This window comes from Episyrphus balteatus, chromosome 3 (genome assembly GCF_945859705.1).
Source record: "Episyrphus balteatus chromosome 3, idEpiBalt1.1, whole genome shotgun sequence".
NCBI lineage: Eukaryota > Metazoa > Arthropoda > Insecta > Diptera > Syrphidae > Episyrphus > Episyrphus balteatus.
The window spans coordinates 48,000,733-48,021,815 of NC_079136.1; the positions used below are offsets into that span (position 1 = coordinate 48,000,733).

The 21,083-nt window shown below is 31.0% G+C and overlaps 1 protein-coding gene and 1 long non-coding RNA gene across 3 annotated transcripts; one reads left to right on the forward strand and one right to left on the reverse strand.

Annotated features, from left to right (window-relative positions):
- Positions 1–380: 380 nt before the first annotated feature.
- Positions 381–773, reverse strand: LOC129914705 (uncharacterized). The gene is made up of 2 exons (XR_008772231.1): positions 586–773; positions 381–514 (listed from the first exon to the last, which is right to left on the reverse strand). It is a non-coding gene; the product is annotated as an uncharacterized LOC129914705 (long non-coding RNA).
- A 4,571-nt stretch (positions 774–5,344) lies between these two features.
- On the forward strand, positions 5,345–20,912 carry LOC129914694 (ecdysteroid-phosphate phosphatase). 2 transcript variants are annotated; one of them, XM_055994035.1, is made up of 10 exons: positions 5,345–5,611; positions 5,771–6,011; positions 10,768–10,963; positions 11,143–11,244; positions 13,510–13,679; positions 13,823–14,144; positions 19,391–19,745; positions 19,808–19,974; positions 20,027–20,272; positions 20,335–20,912. In XM_055994035.1, the coding sequence occupies exons 1-10, from the start codon at positions 5,505–5,507 to the stop codon at positions 20,571–20,573; spliced, it is 2,145 nt and encodes a 714-aa protein (XP_055850010.1). In that variant the 5' UTR covers positions 5,345–5,504; the 3' UTR covers positions 20,574–20,912. The 2 variants fall into 2 exon arrangements, with proteins under 2 accessions (XP_055850010.1, XP_055850011.1); XM_055994036.1 differs by lacking the exon at positions 11,143–11,244 and having other exon boundaries at positions 5,346–5,611; positions 20,335–20,910.
- Positions 20,913–21,083: the final 171 nt, after the last annotated feature.

Consider the following 21,083-nt stretch of genomic DNA (forward strand, 5'->3'; position numbering starts at 1 on the left):
GTATGGAGTCTAAAGAATAACTTTATATGGTTTTGGATTTATTCAAAAGTTTAGAAATAATTTATTTTTTAATATTTTAGCCAAATGTATTTTATGAGATATAGCCTAATATATCTGTCATATGTATAAAAGTGGAGTTATCAGAGGTTTGCATTTAAGTTGTTGAACCTTAAACCTCCGGCTGAAGGCATCAGATCAATTTATCTGTTGACGCAAGGCATGGAAGAATGACTTCTTCTATTCACTCTTGACGATGGCCATATAGAATAACATATTCTACTTAACTATTATTTTTGCTTCTACATATGTAGCTTTGCAGATATACGGTAGCTTAACGGTAGCAAAATTGTAAGTTTGAAAGGAAGGAACTATTTGTATGATAGTTTCTATGATTTTTATTAAATTTAAAGTTCTCTATTTGTATTTTATTTTAAAAATTATTCATACAGGAATAACTTCACCAGATTTAAGATAAAAAGTACCATTCAAAATCATTTTTCTAACAGGATCCTTCCTAGAAAAATAAATAATTGTTTAAAAAAAATAAAGTACGTGTAGCTCTTTTTAAATAATTTGTTTGTATACTTCTTTTTAAATTCTTCATATGGTTTAATTTGGAGCGTTTCATGTGGTACACGATCTAAAAATTTATTCCATTTACATTTCAAGTATTTGTTGTTGGACATTGAATATGTTTGAATTAATTCTTCTCTTGTTGCGTTGCCTTCAGACATTTTGAAATTTCAATTGAAATTTTGTTTTGAAAGTGTTGATGTTTATATTTTTTTTAATAAATTGAAAAAAAAAAAAAAAATTTCAGCTGAGTATGTAGGTTTAAACATCCAAGGTCGCAAAAAATTGCACTGTGCTGATTTTTTTGGATTATTTTTTGTACAGCTACTATAGTGGTGTAGAACCGAGTTTAGTGGTGGGCGAAAAACTGCAACTTAAGAGCAGCTCTTTAAGTTCAATATGTCTTCAAATGAAGCAGTTCAAAAATTGTCAAAAAGATATCAGCTTTCAAGCTGAAACATATTCCGCGAATTTACTAAACTAAACTTCTTAATCATAGACGATTAAAGTTACAGTTTTAATTTTTTTTTTTTTTCGGAAACATCTTTGCCGTTAAGGTCTTAAGTCACAAAGCTGTATTTTTTATGGTTGAATATGAATAAGCTCTTTATTCTCATAAATTTCGTATTAAAAACATAAATCTGCATTTCTCAAACTTATAGAGTAGTTTTTGAGATAAAAGGCTTACAAAATTAATTTAAAAAAACCTGTAACTGACTTGTCCAATTTTAATAATTTAACTAATTTAAAGTTTAATTTTCTTAAGGCATGTGGAAATTCTTGAAGAACATAATGCGTAAGTGGTGTAAATGAAATGAATACCTAAAAATTAATTTTAATGTTATTTCAGCCATTTAAATTGAGCTAGGTATGAAACGCGAAACGTAGGTATTTGTGGGTATCTTATAAACAGCTAAAAATTCTGCGAAACTTATTGTTTTTAAATTAAGGGAGTTTGAAATTTCTAAGATCTTTGTCATAGTAAAATTTGTTTCCTTATTAATAGGGATGTAGTTGCAAGAAACATGGCTGTGGGCACTCTACAGTGCCCTTTGATATATCATTGGTTGTACCATTTTTTTTAATTCAACGTTTCGAGTGAATTTCAGTTTCAGTTATATATAAGTAGCGTACATCAATAAAGAGTCATTCTGGGAACGCCTATCTTGTGATCAATTACAGGCCGCCTCCACAGGAGATAATTTTTGTCATGTTGACGTGTCTTAACAAGGAATGTCTTGTGGAGGTTCGCCATTTCTTGTTATGATTCAATGTAAGACAACCGTGTCTTCGATTTTGTCTAAACACGATTGTCTAACATCGAATTTGACAGATGTGCTTTTTTTCTTTTGGAAGTGCAGTTTTTTCATTATTTTTTGTCATCTCATGAAGAAGGTTGTCTCCGTAGTAGCGGACGACAAAATAATATTTGTTTGTTTTGCGAATTTTGGCATGTTTTATGTTGAATTGAATTAGATTTCATGAAATGGTATATACTTTCTGAATTTATTTATTTATTTTGAATTTATATAACAGGTATTATAATTAATTTTTATAAAAATAGATTGTTTATTTTTTAGAAGGCAAATAAAAAAACAAACCAACCAATAGGTACATGTATAAATTGAAAAAAAATAAAAAAAAAAGAATCATACAAAATTGGCCATATAAAATAAATTTTGTCCGCAAAAAATCATACATCATCCTCTGGCGAACGAAGCATATGAAATCAATTGTCCGAACATAATTTGCCCAGCCAAGAAAATGAAAATTGTTATGTTGTAGATGCTAGACATTGAGTTAGAGAAAAATATCTCCTGTGGAGGCGGCCTGTTAAGATTAAAATTACTATAGGGGTATTCACGATCCGATGCAACTGGTCTAGTACTTTGTATATAAAATCTATAGTACTATCATGAAAAAAAAAACAGCGCCACCAAAAAAGTAAGCTAGCGAACGAACTAAAAAATATGTCAAATTTCAAACAGAAATGTATATCTCATCTCCTTACTCCCATTATTAATTCGATCTAAGCGCCCTCGCGACCACTCAGGTAACGAACAAACTAAAAAATTGTACTTCATGATAGCACTATAGATTTTATATACAAAGGTCTAGTATCATTGCAAAAGTGTAAAATCTTACAACACTAGAACAACAAAATATATGGATTGAAATTTTACAATGGTCTTGCACTTTTGCTATACCCAAGCCCTATTGCAAAATAAAAATTCAATGGAGTAAAATTTTTTTTGAAAAGATCATAAAATTTTACTTCAAAAACAGTTTTGAAAAAAAAAAAATTAAAAAATGGGTTTTTTAGAAAAAAAATAAAATGTGTTTTTCACCTTTTTTGTAATATATCAGCTTAAAATGGACTAATTTCATTTTTAATAACGGTTTTGGAAAGGTCTAAATATCACCCTACAAACGCAAAAAAACATTCATTCAATTATGTTTAAAGTCGCAAGAAATATGCAAAAAAGTAATTTAAGATCATAGTTTTTTTTACTCTCAAAAATTGAGTGACTTAAGGAAATAATTCATACTACTCACTTGCTAATTTTTTTGGGGGTTTATTTATATACAGAAGTTCATATTTTGAGCTTAGGAACCAGTAAAAAATGACACAAAAAGATTTCATGACATAGGTATTTTTCGTATATTCTTTTCACATGGAATTACTCAGGGGCGTTCACGATCTATTGTAAAAAAATAAAATTTTACATTTTTACTAGGCCTGTTGCACCAGATCGTGAATACCCCTATTATGTTTATATATTAATTAATATATTATTTAGGTCTGTTCGTTGTTTTTCCGCTCCAGGGCACTCTGAGTCCCCTTCAAGCAAGAAAACGGAGTCCAGAAAAAACAGTCCGACCTCCGACCGAGAAAAGCGGGGTTCCACTCACACACTTGCAACTTTTTGTGTATGAACACAAAGTCTAAGAGAATCGTGGTGAAAACTGAGAAAAGGAAAAAAAAGTAGACAGACATAGCCAACAAGAGCAAAAGCGTCATTTTGTCATTTTTTGTTGAAGTGTTTAGTCGCGTCGTATCTCGTGTCGTTGTTAATAAAATATAAGTATAATTATAAACAATTATATCAAACTATTAACAATATGGAAACAAAAAAAGGTATGTTGTATATATCGCTCAAAGTGTTTGGATTAAAGTGATGTGTTTCTGTTTGTGTTGTAGATGTAATCTCTAATGATGAAGAAAAAGGCAGAAGGTGAAACATGCAATTGGGCATCTAAAGAAACACCAACAACAGCAGCAACAACAAATAATAAAATGAAAAAAATGTATTGTATTTTATATTGTATATATTGTGAAAATTTCGTTTGCCAAAATTAAATAAAAAATAAAACAGTTTCAGTGAAAAAAAAAATAAATCTTGTTCTTTTTTTGGTCGCAAATGCGAAACGTCATCCCTTTTTTATTCCTCTTTCTGGTAGGTTTTCGCTGCTCCGACTCAGGTCCGCCTTCGGCTCCATTTTCTCGGAATGGAGATTTTCACCACACCAATACATATGCAATCGACTTCGCGGTGATTATAATTTCCATACTAATTTGAGCCGCCTTCGGACCAGTTTCTGATCCGAAGTCGGACTCAGCTCCGCCTCAGGCGGAGCGGATTCGGACCGCGGTCGGACCTGTTTGCTTGAAGGGTCATGTCAATCAATTGTCAAAAAAATCAAAGTTTGTCGGGTTTTATTTTACATCGAACACCTCAGAGCTTTAGTTTCATCACCTGATTTCTGTTTTGACATTTTTTTCTGTATTTAGTTTCTTATTTCATGAATTTCGTGAAAAATCTCATATTTACCACACAAATTTTGTATCCACAAACGGCAATCACTTTTCGCACTCCAAACATTTTTTTTTTTTATAAATGACAACAGCTGATTTGATTTTAGGTGTGTTTTTTATTACCACCGGTCTTAACTGGATAAAAAAATGCCTCGGCGCTTACCGAGAAAAATTTGAAGCACTGCATATTAAATGTTCCGAAATCAGCTGACACAAAAAAATATAAATCAGCTGACACAAAAAAAATATAGAGTTGTCATATTTTTCGCTTTTGGGTTTTCTTGTTTGTTTTTGAAAAAAAAGTTTAACTAACTATTAAAAAATATTTAAAATAATAATTGTCATTCCAAACATCAGTTTTGATGTTTTTAAACAAATTCTAAACAATTTACGAAGAAGTTAATTTGGTAGCACAGATTTAAATCTGTTGAAAAAGTTAAGCCGAGAGAATTCTCCGGGCTAAACAACTAAGCCCAAGGGGCTAAAGTGTTGTTGCATTTAAATTGTAAATTGCTTAGCCCCGACTGCGTTTTTTTGTCCAGTTAAGACCGGTAGTAATAAAAAACATACCTTTTGATAACTCTGAATTCAGCGCTCTGACAAAATACCCAGAGTTGTTCGGGGTGAGTTCAGAGCGAACAGCTAACACAGAGGAAATAACTCGGGTTGAAAAAGGAGCTACAAAAAACGCTTGACGTCGAATTCGGAACGACCCAGAGTGCCCTAGAGTTCACAACGAACAAACCTAATGTTGATATTTAAATTTTAACTGAAGCACCCTATAGTAACCGCTGTATTGTTCTAAAACAGCATCAACTCAACTTCACCTCAACAAGTATACCGGTTTTTTTGTTGTACCACTTCAACTGTCAAACAAGGTGTCTTTCTGCTGCGCAGGTAAACAAACGCTTGAAGGACTTCTTTTTTTTTATTATTTTTATTTTGGCTTTTCACAGCGACAGCATTTGGCACTTGTTTTTCCACTTTGCTCGTCGCCGCCGCTGCTTACAGCTCGTAAACATATTTTATTTCCGTATCATCAAATCAAAAAGAACAAAAAAAAAATAATAATTTTTAGCAAATTTTAAGCAAAAAATAATATTTTAACTAAATTATGGCAACATTACCGCCACGAAAGAATCCAACACCAACGAGAATCTCGAAGCAGCATCTAACTCCGTTGCAGACGCTGCTACAGATGGGTTTTCAAAAGCATAGGGCGTAAGTGTAAACACACTATTGATTTTCTTTTCCTTTCAATAAATTCTCAACTATAGACGAGATTTTTTTACTTTCATCTAAAATGCGAATTTCCCAATAGAAAAAAATGAGATGAAATTCATTTTTATGTTTTCTGAAATTATATTCTTTGAATTTTAGAGAAAAGGCTTTAGCTTCGACCGGCAATCGAGGAGTACAAATTGCTTCCGATTGGTTGTTGGCTCACGTAAATGATCCATCGCTAGACGAATGTATTCCGCGTGAATACATTTTATATGCGTGTCCAACTGGTCCTTTTCTGCACCAATTGGAAGAATTCTGGAATAAATCACGATTATTGTGTGGCTGGAATGGAGCACACAATTATGTTCCACACATTACATTGGTTTCGTTTTTCAAGGTAAGTAAGTAAGCTAGTTTAATGAAGATTTTTCTTATATTTTTCTTTGCATGAATAATTTAGAGATTAACCAAGAAGTTTGAGATTATTATTATTATATTATTATTATTCGTCTTATCTCAGAATTCAGGGATACAATTATTCAACCTTAAATTACATTTCACCCGATGTTTAATTATTCAGTCTTATAAGCTGCCAGATTGGCGATTAGAGTAATTAATTAGTTCAATTTGTGTGGCATATGTTATCCTCTTAAATATTTCTTTTGTAATTGTTTTGCGGTGTATTAGCGAGTTTCCAATTGCTAAACATTATTTATCTATTACTGCACTGTCGGCTAAAATTAGCGGACTGCTAACAAAAATGTTGTTGGTTTTTTAATTTTTTACTACATTTTTTTTAGATAAGAACTTTTGTAGTTTGATCAAATACACATCATTTAAAGAATAATTTAAAGGAGAATGGGCAAGTTTGTATGGAATATGGACGTTGCGCGGCCAGGAATGAATTTGTTATTTTTTTATGTAATTAAGGGTTACATACAGGGTGTCCCAAAAGTAATGGATCAAACAAAATATGCTGATAGGAGAACTTAAGGGCTCTCAGAATTTGGTAACTTGTTCATCCCAAATCCTTACGGTTTTCGATTTAATGCAATTCTTGTGAAATTTCGAAAAATCCCTACTTTGCAACAGTATTTTGCTTCCTGCGCCCATTATTGATTTTTGTTTTTTAAAATTCTTTTATAAAAATATTGCCAAATAATAAGGAACAATTAATTAATCAAAATATTTTTTATTCTATACGCCATTTCGCTGCAAATTAACTAACAGTTTCAAGTTTTATAAGAAATCAATTTCTAACTTTAATTAGAGAGCAACACCGCATAAAAAATTTGTACGGTGTGAGAATGGTTTATTATTTTAAAAAGTTGCTCTGTTATTCGAGTTTTCAAAAATGTATAAAAGTTCGCAAAGTTGCAGTTAGATCGCATAATATTACAATTTGACTTCAACAAAACAGGGTTTTTTCAGAACAAAAAACAACCAAAAATAAACACATTTTCTGGAACTGTTATTTGTTTATTTTTCTTTGAACAAAAGCCTCTACTTTTGTTTGTATTTTTGCTCTGAAAAACCCTGTTTTGTTGAATTCAAATTGTAATATTATGCGATATAACTGCAGCTTTGGGAATTTTTATACATTTTTGAAAACTAGAATAACAGGGCAACTTTTTAAAATAATAAACCATTCTCACACCGTACAAATTTTTTATGAGGTGTTGCTCTCAAATTAAAGTTAGAAATTGATTTTTTATAAAACTTGAAACTGTTAGTTAATTTGCAGCGAAATGGCGTATGGAATAAAAAATATTTTGATTAATTAATTGTTCCTTTCTATCTGGCAATATTTTTATAAAAGAATTTTAAAAAACAAAAATCAATAATAGGCGCAGGAAGCAAAATACTGTTGCAAAGTAGGGATTTTTCGAAATTTCACAAGAATTGCATTTAATCGAAAACCGTAAGGATTTGGGATGAACAAGTTACCAAATTCTGAGAGCCCTTAAGTTCTCCTATCAGCATATTTTGTTTGATCCATTACTTTTGGGACACCCTGTATATTGTGGAGAAGTTTTATTATTGTGACGTACTCCAAAAATGCAAAAATGGATAAAATGCATTTTTGCATATAACACTTTATGCAGATTGTCTCAAAGTTGTATCTTATGTGGGTATTTTAAGTGCAAGATACGATACTCTCTCATTTTCCCTAAATCTGAAGACCTTTATCTTGAATATCCAACCACTAGAACCGAAACTATAAGCTTTTTAAAACAACAGTTTCAAGACTATTTTGAGAGTTTCGTTATTCAATTTTTTGTTAGTTTGAATTGTTTGAAAACTTTCGAACAAAATCTTGAAGTGGTTGTCTTAAAAATCTTATATTTTGAGTTCTATTGGTCGGATTTTCAAGAGTAATGACTTCAGGCTCAGGGAAAATGGGAGAGCATCATATTTTATGTTCCAAATATAAATATAAACCAATTTGTCGTTCATACATTGAATAATGCATTAACGATACTAATACTGCATTTTCTTACATTCTTAACGCAATACTGCGAAACGTCCATAGTAAAAGTTTTTCCTAAGTTATAGTCCTTTCATTTGATACCAATTTTATTAATGGCCGCTCAACGTCCAAAATGCCCATTCTCCTTTCGCAACTATTCTGTTTCTTGAGAAAAATATCAAAGACAAAAAAAAAAATTGAAATTTTGCTCTGAATACTGGGTTAATATAAATGAATTAAAATAATAATACAGTTATAAACAACATTTTTTTTTATTTGTATTTAATGAGAGAAATTAAAAATAGGTGCATTAGACTTAAAAAAAAGTAATACCGCTACCTTCTCTGCATCAAGTCTGTTACACAGAGGTTGGTTTATTAAGCCCCACTACTAAATAATTGTTCCCTCGGAAGACTGGCTTGTGGAGTGGGTAGAAATTGTCGTTAAGTTTTTTGCTGGCAATTTTTTTTTGTCCGCAAAGAAAGATCTTTATTAACCCTCTGTAGGCACACCTCTTTTTTGCGAATTTGGTTTATACTTTTTCATGTCGCTAGAACTTTTTTCGGTCTCACTATTTTATGGAAAATCATATATGAAATTGATTTCCGAGGAATTCGAATATTGTATTCACAATTCCAAAAAAATTTATTTTCACCCTTATAAAGACACTCTTTTCTGATCACTTTTTATTTTTGTCCTGCCAAATTCGCACCCGTGTGCCGACAGAGGGCTAATAGCCTGTTTTCACCCCAAATTTTATAATTTCGCAAATTAGGTCAGTTCGAATTCCAAATTCTACAAATGTCCTATACAATTTGAAATTCGACTTAAGGCTGTAGTGAAAACGGACTATATTTAAGACTTTTGCATTTTTTCTGTGTTTGCCTAAAAAATCAGTAACAGACGTACGCGCCATTCGCTGGCTCCACCTAACTTCTTTCTTGTCGCATCTTCTTTGCATCCGCATCCGCATGAAAACCCGCATTGATTATTGCGGATGCGGATGTCCTAAATCATGCGGAAGTTCCGCATTTGCGGATGCGGATGCGAATATTCGCAACATCCCTAGTCAGTATCATTAACAAAAGCAAGTTGATGAACTGATTTTTGTAAAATTTCGCCACTATTGATGAACTGTTAGTTGTGCACAATTGTTTTAAGTATTATGTTAAAAGTTGAATGGGAGCTTATTCGGTGATGTTAGACAGACCACAAAACGCGAGATGTGACAAGACTGAATAATATAATTTCGTCCCTATAAGCGCTGTAGACTTGAAATTTGATACAAGAGATAAAATTCTTAGAATGGAATCTCTCAGACATTTGATCTTTGTTTGACTTTTGTTGCCTTAAATCGTATTTAAAAGCCTTATAGATAATGTAAAAAAAAGTCTGGTCTGGCCACACAAAAGTTTAGGTATCTCAGTCAGACTCTATCTTTTCTTTCTATGGATCGGATACAAGTTTCGAACACTTTCCTCTAAACACTTTTTGTGAGTTGAGTTCTCATAAAATTTGCTGTTTATTTCGCTAATTATCCTTGAAAAAGCATGCATGTGAAACTCGTGGTCAATATGTATATTAAATAAAAGTCTTATCTCGTTAATTTTTAAATAATACTTTTTATTGACAGTACAATGTCTGTTTAGAACGTAAGCCAAAATCAAGAATGATTGAGCTCACAAAAATCTATATGTGTATTGAGTTTTAGAGGTGCTAAATGGTAAGAAAAGAATGTTTTCGAAAATATAAAAACGACCCCAGCCACAGTAGAAAATCAAATATAGTCAAAAACTCAATGACATCATCGATCCTAACGCTCGTCGTCAACGACATTTCAACTTCCAATTCCCTTACAAAGCCAATTATATTCCAAATAGTAAATTGGTTCCTCCCGAGTTCGAATGTGTAAATTTCATCATAAAGAACAATTTTTCGAGTGACGAGAGCTCGTAAAAATCTCAATGTACACAAATCTGCTAGACAAGATGATATCCCCACCATTATTGTCAAGGGGTGTTCTTATACGTTGAAAAAATCATTTTAAAATTTTTTACATCTATCGCATTCTTCTGGACTTTTCCTGAATAGTTAAAAAACTACATTTGTCTAACCTGTCAAAAAAAAAAAAAAAAAAAATTGAATCTTCCTCACCTTCAAATAGACGTCCAATTGCATAATGTCCTAATGGAAACGTTAATAGCACCGAAAAGTGTAACCAATCTTAATAGTGTAATAAAATAGTTATATTGAGCTTGATATTTCCAAATCAAACATCTTTGCGCCTTATAGATTAGGGTAAAACAGGAAGCATTAAAAATGATTGGTGATGGTGCAGTTACTGAATCAATGGATTCTCTCTAACATCTCGAAGTGTCTCCTGCCTTTCCCTCATTTCCCGCCAGTTAAGTATAGAGACTCAACTTTTAGCCTTTCAACTCGTATCTGAAATGCTTTACTTGGCTCTGTTTAAGATCAGTGTACAGTTGTATCTAACACAATCCTCTCCTCTTTTCCTAAATGATCCCACTGTGTTGATTAAGGTATTCATAACCCCTTGCTGTGGGCGTTATATAAAAAACAAAGTTATTGAGTTATTTTTTGTTTTCCAAAATATTTCGGATTTCAATTTTAACATTTAAGAAAATACAAATAAATAATCCTTTTTTATCTATTTTCATAGGCTCCTGACGAATGCGCTTTACAACTATCTAAAGCCTTGAAACAAATCGTTGATATGGCTGGTGCCTTATTAGATCGACCAATTAAGCTAGAATTGTATATGAGTCCAAATTTTATGGGATTTTTTGTTGCCGAAGATGATGCCAACTATTTGAAACGATTGGCTTTACAATATGTGAAGGAATCATCTAATTCAAGTATGTTATTTATCAATTTATTCAATTTTATCTTCAAAAACTGTTTATATTTATTGTGTGCTTAGAAAAGTATAAATAATAAAATTTATTTTGGTGAAGGAAGGTTAAAAGGAGAAACTAACAATAATTTATAAATTCTCTTTATTTTTCTTATTATTTTTTATTAAAATTTATTTTAGTAATAAGTGATACTTATGAGCAACTTGATGCAATTGTGGCTTGCTTTCCATGGTGTGGGGCCGTATCTTCTGGTAATCGATGCATACCGCGCAGCAGTCGATGTAAGAAGACATTGTGTTAATATTTTACTACTTTGTATGTTTATTTTAATTATGTTGTGTATTTTTGATATTTGTTCATTGTTTTTAGCTTAGTTGCATATACATATAAAATTCGAAATATTGGAATCTAGTTAACTTGCTTCAACATACCCATTGTTCTTAACTATTTTAGCAACAATTGAATAGACTTCTTACTAATTTTGATCATTTTGGAAAAAATATGTTTTTCATAAAAATGATTTTTACGATTTTAACCTCCCGTATCTTAAAAAATTACTCCAGAATTTGTTTTTGAAAAATATTTGAAAACAGCTAAAATCTGATTAAATTGACCTTACTAACTTGCCACAGCAAACTAAGTCAATGCAGTACCTTGCATGAGTATAACCGCATCATAATTTAAACGGGAGGGGTCGGTTATAATTTTTGTAATTTTAGGAATTATTTCTAGCAAAAATAAAAAAAAAAAATAAAGCACGACTGGGTCGCACGGATTTGTTCTTATGTGAAAAGTAGCTTAGAATATCAAAGCTTTTTATCTTAAAATTTGTCAAGTAATATTTTTAATTTCAATTTACAAAAATTTAACAAAAACTTGTTAAAAACAAATTTTATAGGTATTATTTTTAAGTTTGTATTTGTATTACAAAATTAACTTTTTAAATGTCTTGAACTCCAAACCAAGTATATGTACTAAATTTGGTTAAAAAGGAAATATCTATTGACACATAATATCAAAGTTTCAAAAAATTCTTTGGTCCGCTTTAAAAATATTTTTTTAAAATTATTTCTTAATTTAAAAATTAAATTAATTTAAAAATTAAGGTTTCGCAGGTATAATTTCGTTGAAAGCGATTAAGATAGTTGTAAGGTAATAAAATAGTTGCAGGTAATAAAATAAAAAAAAAATTTTAAAAAAGAGGGACTGAATTTGGTTTATTTACTTTTGTTTTCTTTTAAATAAAAATATTTAGATCGGTTTTGAGAAAAACAAGCTTTTCTATTTTGGTCATATGAAAAGTACCGGGAATAACCCAAAAACTTTTAACTACCAAGTTTGAAGCAAATCGGCTCAGCTCGAGATGGAGACACAGACAGATAGAATTGTAGGACTTACATTTTGAATTGATAACTAAAACTTACACTTTGAACTACAAGAGCAAAATCTTAGGAGTTGGGACCCAGTTTATGAATATTTTAGTACTTAATCTGGTGTATTAATTTATATTGAAAAATGACTGCTGTATACATTGAACCGATTTCAATTAAGAACGATTTAAATAAATAAACAGTCATGGCAATTTAGATAAGCTAAACCCTAAAATCTAATTCAACCGTTTAAATCAACAAACATTTTAACCTTTGGAATCCAAAAACAGACTGAAAATGTCAAGTAGGTATCTTTCAAAATGAAGTCTATGGAATCTTATAAAGGTTGCTGGAGATTTATCTTCTATTGAAGACATGTGGCCGATAATAGGCTGGGGTAGAGTTACATAATTATATCCTACAAAATTGGTCTTATCCTCGAAATGTCTTTAGAACTAATAAAAAAAAAAAATAATATTTATAAAATAAAGATAAACAAATTATTTTTGAATAAATTCTTTTTGCTATTAAAATTATTAGTGGAATGTAGTACGTATAAATACCATTTTCAACCGCTAAAATAATCTTTATAGTGCATGGCATTGTTTGAAGTTGTTTTCGTTTTTTAAGTAGTCAATATAGAGTTGGTGGAGTCTTTCAATCTTAAAAGTAGGTAAGCTTAACTCAATTATTGTTGCATTTAGAAATAATAGCACAAGCAAGTCATACATTGTCCCTTTTGCCTGTACTATAAGTTTGAATATTACCTTTATCAAATAAATGTTATCTAGATAACAGTTTTAAATTCCATATCTTGGCTTTATTCTTATTATTTATTAAGATAAGATTTCTTACGTTTGTATGTGTATACAATTGATTGTTTTAAAATTAATATCAGCCAAATTTACCCCTATCAAGCTGAGATGATTTTGTAGTTTTTGTTTGATTACGCTTTGAACTCTTATCTTTATCAATTAAATTTAGTTTTTTTTTGTTTAAATTGCAATATCGTCTGAATGAGTAATTTATAATGTCTTGCAAAGTAAAATAAATTGTTGTTTGTATTATGAACATGTATGTGTGTATTTTAATTAAGTGTGTGTATGTGTGTGCTCTGGTTTTTTCTTCACTCTTCGTTATTTGTGTTTTTTTTTTTCTCTATGTCTGATCTTTTAGCAATATCATTGGAGCCGCACGTTAAATCACTTCATTTGACCTTAGCGTATCAGTTCCCGCAGAGCCAATTTAATGCACTGAAAACATTAGTGGAATCATTAGATCCATCTTGTGCATCCAGTTGGGAACTTCGATTATATTCGCGCGATCCAAGGCTAGCGACGAAACAAGTAAAAAATTTATCAATATAATCTGTACATAAACTAAAAAAAACTTCCTTCTTTTAATCTTTAAACACCTTTATTTGATTTCTAAAGAATTTCTTAACTTCATTATAAATCTAATTAATTAATTTTATCAATTTTGATTCTAGGTACACAAAGTTCTATATCCACATAGTCCACATGAAATCGATGAACTCGAATTGCGAATAGGTGATTTTATTTACTTGAATAGTGATTCTGTGGATAATTCGTGTGATGGATGGGTTGAGGGTATTTCATGGTTAACTGGTATGACTGGATATTTACCTGTAAATTACACTGAACGCACAGCAGAATCAGATGCATGGACTATGCATAGAGTTGTTCAATTATCAAAATCTATAACACCATCATTGACATCAGTTGAAGAAATTGATATTGTAGACGGAAGAAGTTTATCGACCGAGGACGAACGAAGGGATTTACATCCAGGTAAGAAAAAAATAATACATATAAATAAGAAAATGAATTTGGATTTTAAGTTAAAAAAGTCGTGTGTGAAAATAAATAAAGGGTATTATATACATACATAAATAATACTTAAAAAATGTACTTATATAAGTTAATTCTGGAGAACTTATCTATAAAATTATCTACCCAGACTTTCTTTTTAAATTTTCAACTTACTGTGTGTTGTTTTTTGTTAATTGGTTGTGAAAGTTTTTCTTAACCGTGTTTCATTGTTAACTTTGCTATCCTTATAGACCGAGAGCCGACAGCATATTTTGGCAGTTTTGATATAACCGAAATTCGAGTGTGCACATATCTAGATATGCACCACAGTATGTCAACGGAACAAGTCTGGCAGTGATCTTTTTCAGCTTTCCCTTGCCAGACGCATCCAAAGTGCAGCAAAAAATCAATTTTTGGCGTTTTGGTATAACCGAATAAATGATACACCAAAAAATCATAAAAAATCCCCTGATTTCGAATCTGTGGGTACCGCAAGTTTCTTTTTCAGCTTTCCCCCCGCCAGACCGCTTTAAAGCATTTTTAAGTGCATTTTTCTAATACAAAACCTAATTACTTATTTTCTGTTAGGTATAACCGTATGATGGTAACAAATTAAAATTCTATGTCTATTCCTGGTTTAGAAAATATAAGTTTAAGCCAGATATTTTTCAGCCTTCCCTCTGCCAGACGCCCTTAAAGGTTTCCCAAACAGGTTTTTCATAGAAAAAACACCTAGTTTCTGTTTTTTTCTTATAAAATTGAAATAATATTTTTTTGTTTAGAGTAACCATATGATGGCCAAATATTAACTTTCTCTGCCTTTTCCTGATTTAGAAAATGTAAGTTTAAGCCAGTTTTGTTTCAGCCTACCCTCTGCCAGACGCCCTAAAAGGTATCTCAATAGTACGGGAAAGTTAGATTTTGCTATATGGGGCATGGGGGTCTGGGAAAAAATCCGAAATGCATTTTGTCTTCAGGGATTAAAAGAGCATAAACCCAGGGATCGAAAGAGTCTAAAACCACATTTTGTACAACCGCACCAAGAATCATTTTGTTTGTCCCTATACAAAAAATTGCAATTTTTTGAAGTTTTTTGCCTACAGATCGAAAACGGTCTGTCAAATCGAAAAACCAATATTGTAAGAAATGAAGGTAATTAAAAGATCTACAACTTTTACAACGAACAAATTTTTTAAAAAACGCTCAATATATATGATATGACAAAAATAAGAAAATCACTTTTTGACGTGTTTAAAAAAAAACACCCTAACTTTTAAACCAAAGGGATAAAAATGTTATTTAACATATATTGTAGAAAATTAAATTATTTCAAGTTTGTCATACATTGTTTTTTTTTGTAGGTTCAAAAATACGCGAGTTATGTGAAAAACTAAAATTTATATTAAAAAAAAATGGCGGCCAAATGACTCTTAGTGCGATTGAACAAAATTTGGTTTACGACTCGTGTCTTTATGCCTTTCGAGCCCTGAAGTCAAAATGCATTTCGGATTTTTTCCCAGACCCCCATGCCCCATATAGCAAAATCTAACTTTCCCGTACTATTGAGATACCTTTTAGGGCGTCTGGCAGAGGGTAGGCTGAAACAAAACTGGCTTAAACTTACATTTTCTAAATCAGGAAAAGGCAGAGAAAGTTAATATTTGGCCATCATATGGTTACTCTAAACAAAAAAATATTATTTCAATTTTATAAGAAAAAAACAGAAACTAGGTGTTTTTTCTATGAAAAACCTGTTTGGGAAACCTTTAAGGGCGTCTGGCAGAGGGAAGGCTGAAAAATATCTGGCTTAAACTTATATTTTCTAAACCAGGAATAGACATAGAATTTTAATTTGTTACCATCATACGGTTATACCCAACAGAAAATAAGCTATTAGGTTTTTTATTAGAAAAATGCATTTCAAAATGCTTCAAAGCGGTCTGGCGGGGCGAAAGCTAAAAAAAAACTTATGGTACCCACATTTTTGAAATCAAGGGATTTTTTATGATTTTTTGGTGTATCATTTATTGGGGTAATACCTAGAAAAACGCCAAAAGTTGGTTTTTGACTGCACTTTGGATGCGTCTGGCAGAGGGAAGGCTGAAAAATAGCTGGCTAAAAATTATATTTTCTAGACCTGGAATAGACATAGAATATTAATTTGTTACCATCATACGGTTATACCTAACAGAAAATAAGTAATTAGGTTTTTTATTAGAAAAATGCACTTAAAAATGCTTTAAAGCGGTCTGGCGGGGGGAAAGCTGAAAAAGAAACTTGCGGTACCCACAGATTCGAAATCAGGGGATTTTTTATGATTTTTTGGTGTATCATTTATTCGGTTATACCAAAACGCCAAAAATTGATTTTTTGCTGCACTTTGGATGCGTCTGGCAAGGGAAAGCTGAAAAGGATCACTGCCAGACTTGTTCCGTTGACATACTGTGGTGCATATCTAGATATGTGCACACTCGAATTTCGGTTATATCAAAACTGCCAAAATATGCTGCCGGCTCTTAGACTATTAGTAAACCTTTTGTGTACAATTCCCACCTAAGCATTCAAAATAAAATTCAATATTCGGTCACACGAATATGAGTTAATTGTTTAAATATTCGATTGTTATAATTTTTTAAAAATATTTTTACTTTTGTAGTTAACTTAAAGCACACAGCACATTGTGAGAATTCACTTAAATTAGTTGCAGAAAAAATTCTAAAAAAAGTTGTCTGTTAGTTTTCAACTTCAGTTTGAGTGAAAGAAACGTGTGATAAAAAAATATGGTAAGACATTTAAACGAAAATTTTAATTTTGCAAAAGTCCGTCGATAGTTGAAAAAGCAAGTTTTTGTTGTCCGATACATATCTACATATCTATGATGTTAAAACAAATCAACCGCTTTGATGTCACTTACTAAATAATTGTTTGTTTTTTAAAGAAGGAATTTTAATAATTAGGACAACAATTACAAAGCTTTGTGTGCGAATTATTAAAAAGTCAAATAAAATCGGTCCAAAATCTAGATGTTTTGAAACAACATATTTTTTCTCGGTTAAAAGAAACCATCAAAAAACTCCAAAAGGTTTTAGATACAATTTTTAATTTATGTCAATCACGTAGACAAAATTGTAGTAAAAGTCGTAATAGTTTTTTAATTAAAAAAAAATTGCTTTTAAGTTGTAATTTCAACCATTGCATTGGTTGTATGTGCAACCATTGTGCAATTTTGTGTGCAACTTGTCTTACCGAAAAACAAAAAACCATTTTAATAATTTTTTGTTGCAAGCTTACTTTAAGTTGAATAGAACTTGAGAATTTTCCAGTCCAAGTTGTAATTTTGTTTTTATTCATTCAAAGTTGATGTTTTTAGCTTTTGTTCTTCAAATCTAGTGTTTCTCAATTTTAGGTCTAATTTCTTCACTATAAATTAAATTTAAAGTCCCGATTAAAAAAAAAACCTTCAATTTGGCTTATCTTGTTGATACACTGCGCTCAGTTAAACCGCATCACGAATCTTTTTCATCAAGTTTAAAAAATAAAAAAAAAAAATATTATCAGCTGTTATGATACCTTTCTCACAGATAAAAATGAGTTAAATCGGCAATAACTTTTCTTTGGGAGCGGTACGATTGATCGCAAACTAAAATCTCTTATAACGAAATCTCGCATTTTTTAAAATTTCACGCAAAACAAAATTTCGCATTTTTAAAATCTTACATAAGAAAATCTCGCATTTTCAAAATCCCGCAAACCAAAATTTCGCATTTTTAGAAAAAATCTCGCTTCTGCATAAAATTCTCGCTATAACAAAATCTCGCACCACAAAAATCTCGCATTGTAAAAGTCGACAAATTCGATTGAATTAAGTCCCTTTAATCCTTAATCGAGTTGATCTTGAACACTATGAACAACTGAAATTGAAGTATAATATGCATATAACAAACTTTTACCTTTTCTATCTTTTTCTCATAAATAAACAACAAAAAATTACAAAAATAAAACACAATAAATTCCCAGGAAAGTCATTTAATTGAAAAATAAATTACTTCAATAGTTAACAAACAAAAAGTAAAGATAATATACATAATTCCATACAAAAACAATAATTTTAAGATAGCGAGAGGTTTTGAGCCACGCTTCGCAAGTAATCAATTTTTGACAGTTGAAGTCGTTTTTTATATATATTTTTTAAAGATGTATTGCGAATAACGGTTTTATTCCTTCGTTCAGCATTTCTATTACATCTCGATTGCTGCAGCTTAAATTTTCCCATAACAATTTCCCTAGAAAGATGGCCGACCAAACTGTAGACACCAATATGCCTTTTATTTACGATGGCATTTAAGCGCCTATGCCAGACTTCCACATTATGTTGGGTTCCTTGAAAGTTTGTTGAAAACGTGTCAACAATATTCCAGAAACTTGGATAGTAAAGAAGTAGGTTATGCATAGGTAATATCAGACAGACTTATAATCTCGCATTGAAATAAAATATTTATTAATTCGCGCGCGCGAATTAATAAATATTTTATTTCAATGCGAGATTTTAAATTGCGAGATTTTAGTTTGCGAGATTTTAATGTTGCGAGCTTTCGTTGAGCGAGATTTTGTAATTGCGAGATTTCGATATAAGAGATTTCATAATGCGAGATTTTAAGATGCGAGATTTTAAAAACGAGATTTTAAAATGCGGTCAATCGTACCCAACCCCTTTTCTTAGACTAAGGGCCTTACTAATAATCAAATTTAAAGCTCGCTTTAATTTTTACCTTAATTCTAAATATTTCACAGTACCAAAAACCAATTAAATAGTCAGGTTAAAGGCTAACTCTTGGTTAAATTTTATAGTTGAGTTTCCCAACTATAAATTTTAATCGAGCATTAGCCTTTAACTTGACAATTAAATTGGTTTTTGGATTTGTGAAAAATGTAGAATTAAGGTAAAAATTAAAGTCAGCTTTAAATTTGATTATTGGTAGGGCCCTAATTGTATGGACTTGATTTTAATGTCTTTAGATTCAGCTCCAAAAAATAATTGAAAAACATGTTTCACATAAGAGTATTTTAATACTTTTAACTTCACCAACGAATTTTGTTTATAGACTCTTTTGATTCTACATCCAAGTTTCATGAGGGTTTTGTTTTGAATCCCAATTTACCTGTTCTAAATATTTAATAATAATTTCTGGTCGTTAATATTTACTTTCCAATGTCTTCTCTTTAAGGTCATTTACACCAAGATTTAATTGAAGGCTCCTCTTTCACTGAAGAATCCGACCTTAGCGCTGAAAGATTTTTACGAAAGACCTTAATTAACCGTTGTGTTGAAATTCCATCAGTTTTACAAGCAATACATCCACCACCAGAAATAGACAACGACGCTGACATAGACAGCTCAAGTATGCAGTCGGAAAAGAAAGACTCCAGCACATCGAAAGCGACAAAAAATCGCAAAATCTATGTAATGCGTCATGGTGAAAGGGTCGACTTTACATTTGGCACTTGGATTCCTTATTGCTTTGATGAGTTTAATAATTATGTGAGAAAGGATCTAAATATGCCTAAATCGTTACCTAAAAGGTTTGTTCTAAAAGATAAAAATTATTTTGCTAGTTAATTTATGATTTTGTTTAATTTTTAAGAAAAAATTGTCCAGAGGGTTGGCAAAATGATTCGCCTTTAACGAATATTGGACTTTTCCAAGCTAAATTAGTTGGTGAGGCAATGTATGAGGCTGGCATTCAAGTGGATCATGTTTATTGCTCACCAGCTTATCGTTGTGTACAAACATGTACAAGTGCTCTAGAAGGTAAAAGAGTTTCATTTTATTGAAGAAATAAATTTCATGTATGTTTCGAAAGGTCTTAAACTTAATGGAAAACACAAGCTACGTGTGGAAGCTGGACTTTTTGAATGGATGGCTTGGTATCCCGACGGAGTGCCAGATTGGTGTACTCTGGACGAATTAATTGAAGCGCGTTATCACATTGATAAAGAATATGAACCAATATTAAATGGGACCAATCTAAATGACGTCATCAAAGAGACATCTGAAGAATTTTACAATCGCAATCATGAATGTTTACTAAAAATCCTTGAATCAACAAGTAATATTGACTCTTTTTTCTCTACAAATTCTTTTAATTTAAAAATTGTCTTTTCTCTGCAGCTGGCAATATATTGATTGTAGCACATGCAACGACTCTAGACACCTGCTCACGTCAGTTAATTGGAGAAAATCCACGTTCCACAAATGAATTGCGGCAGGTTATTCACAAAATTCCATACTGCAGTCTGGCAACTGTGGAGCAAATAAATGGCGAATGGAAATTGGTTGAACCAGAATTTTTGCCTGTGACGCATTCAAAGAATCCACGTTTCGAATGGAATGCATTGACTGCCACATAGTGTTCGTGCTTTGAAGATCTTCTAAAACCAGTAGTGCAGTAGATGTGTAGAGTTGTTTTTTTTTATACATAGACAAAAAATAAAATAAAATCACATACAAAACAAGTAGAAAAAAATACATAATTAAATTAATTAATTAATTATTATTACTATCGTATTGTATACTCATCACTCAATTCTGTACTACCTTGGATAAAAGAAAAAAAAATATATTGTTAAATTATTATTACTATTATTATTATTATTGAACTTAATTATTATTAATTAATATTATCATTACTCACAAAAACATAAACAAAGATATTAAACAATTTTTACAAAAAACAATCCCTATACAAAATATCAGTTGAAATTAACAAAAAAAAAAAAAAAAAACAAGTTAAAACATTTTAACAAGAGAAAAAAATGAGTAAAACCGAAAATTTTGAATCCTAGTTTGTTGGATAGTTATATTATTATTAATATTAAAATAGACTGGTTAAACGAGTAATTTTACTTCTGATAGAACAG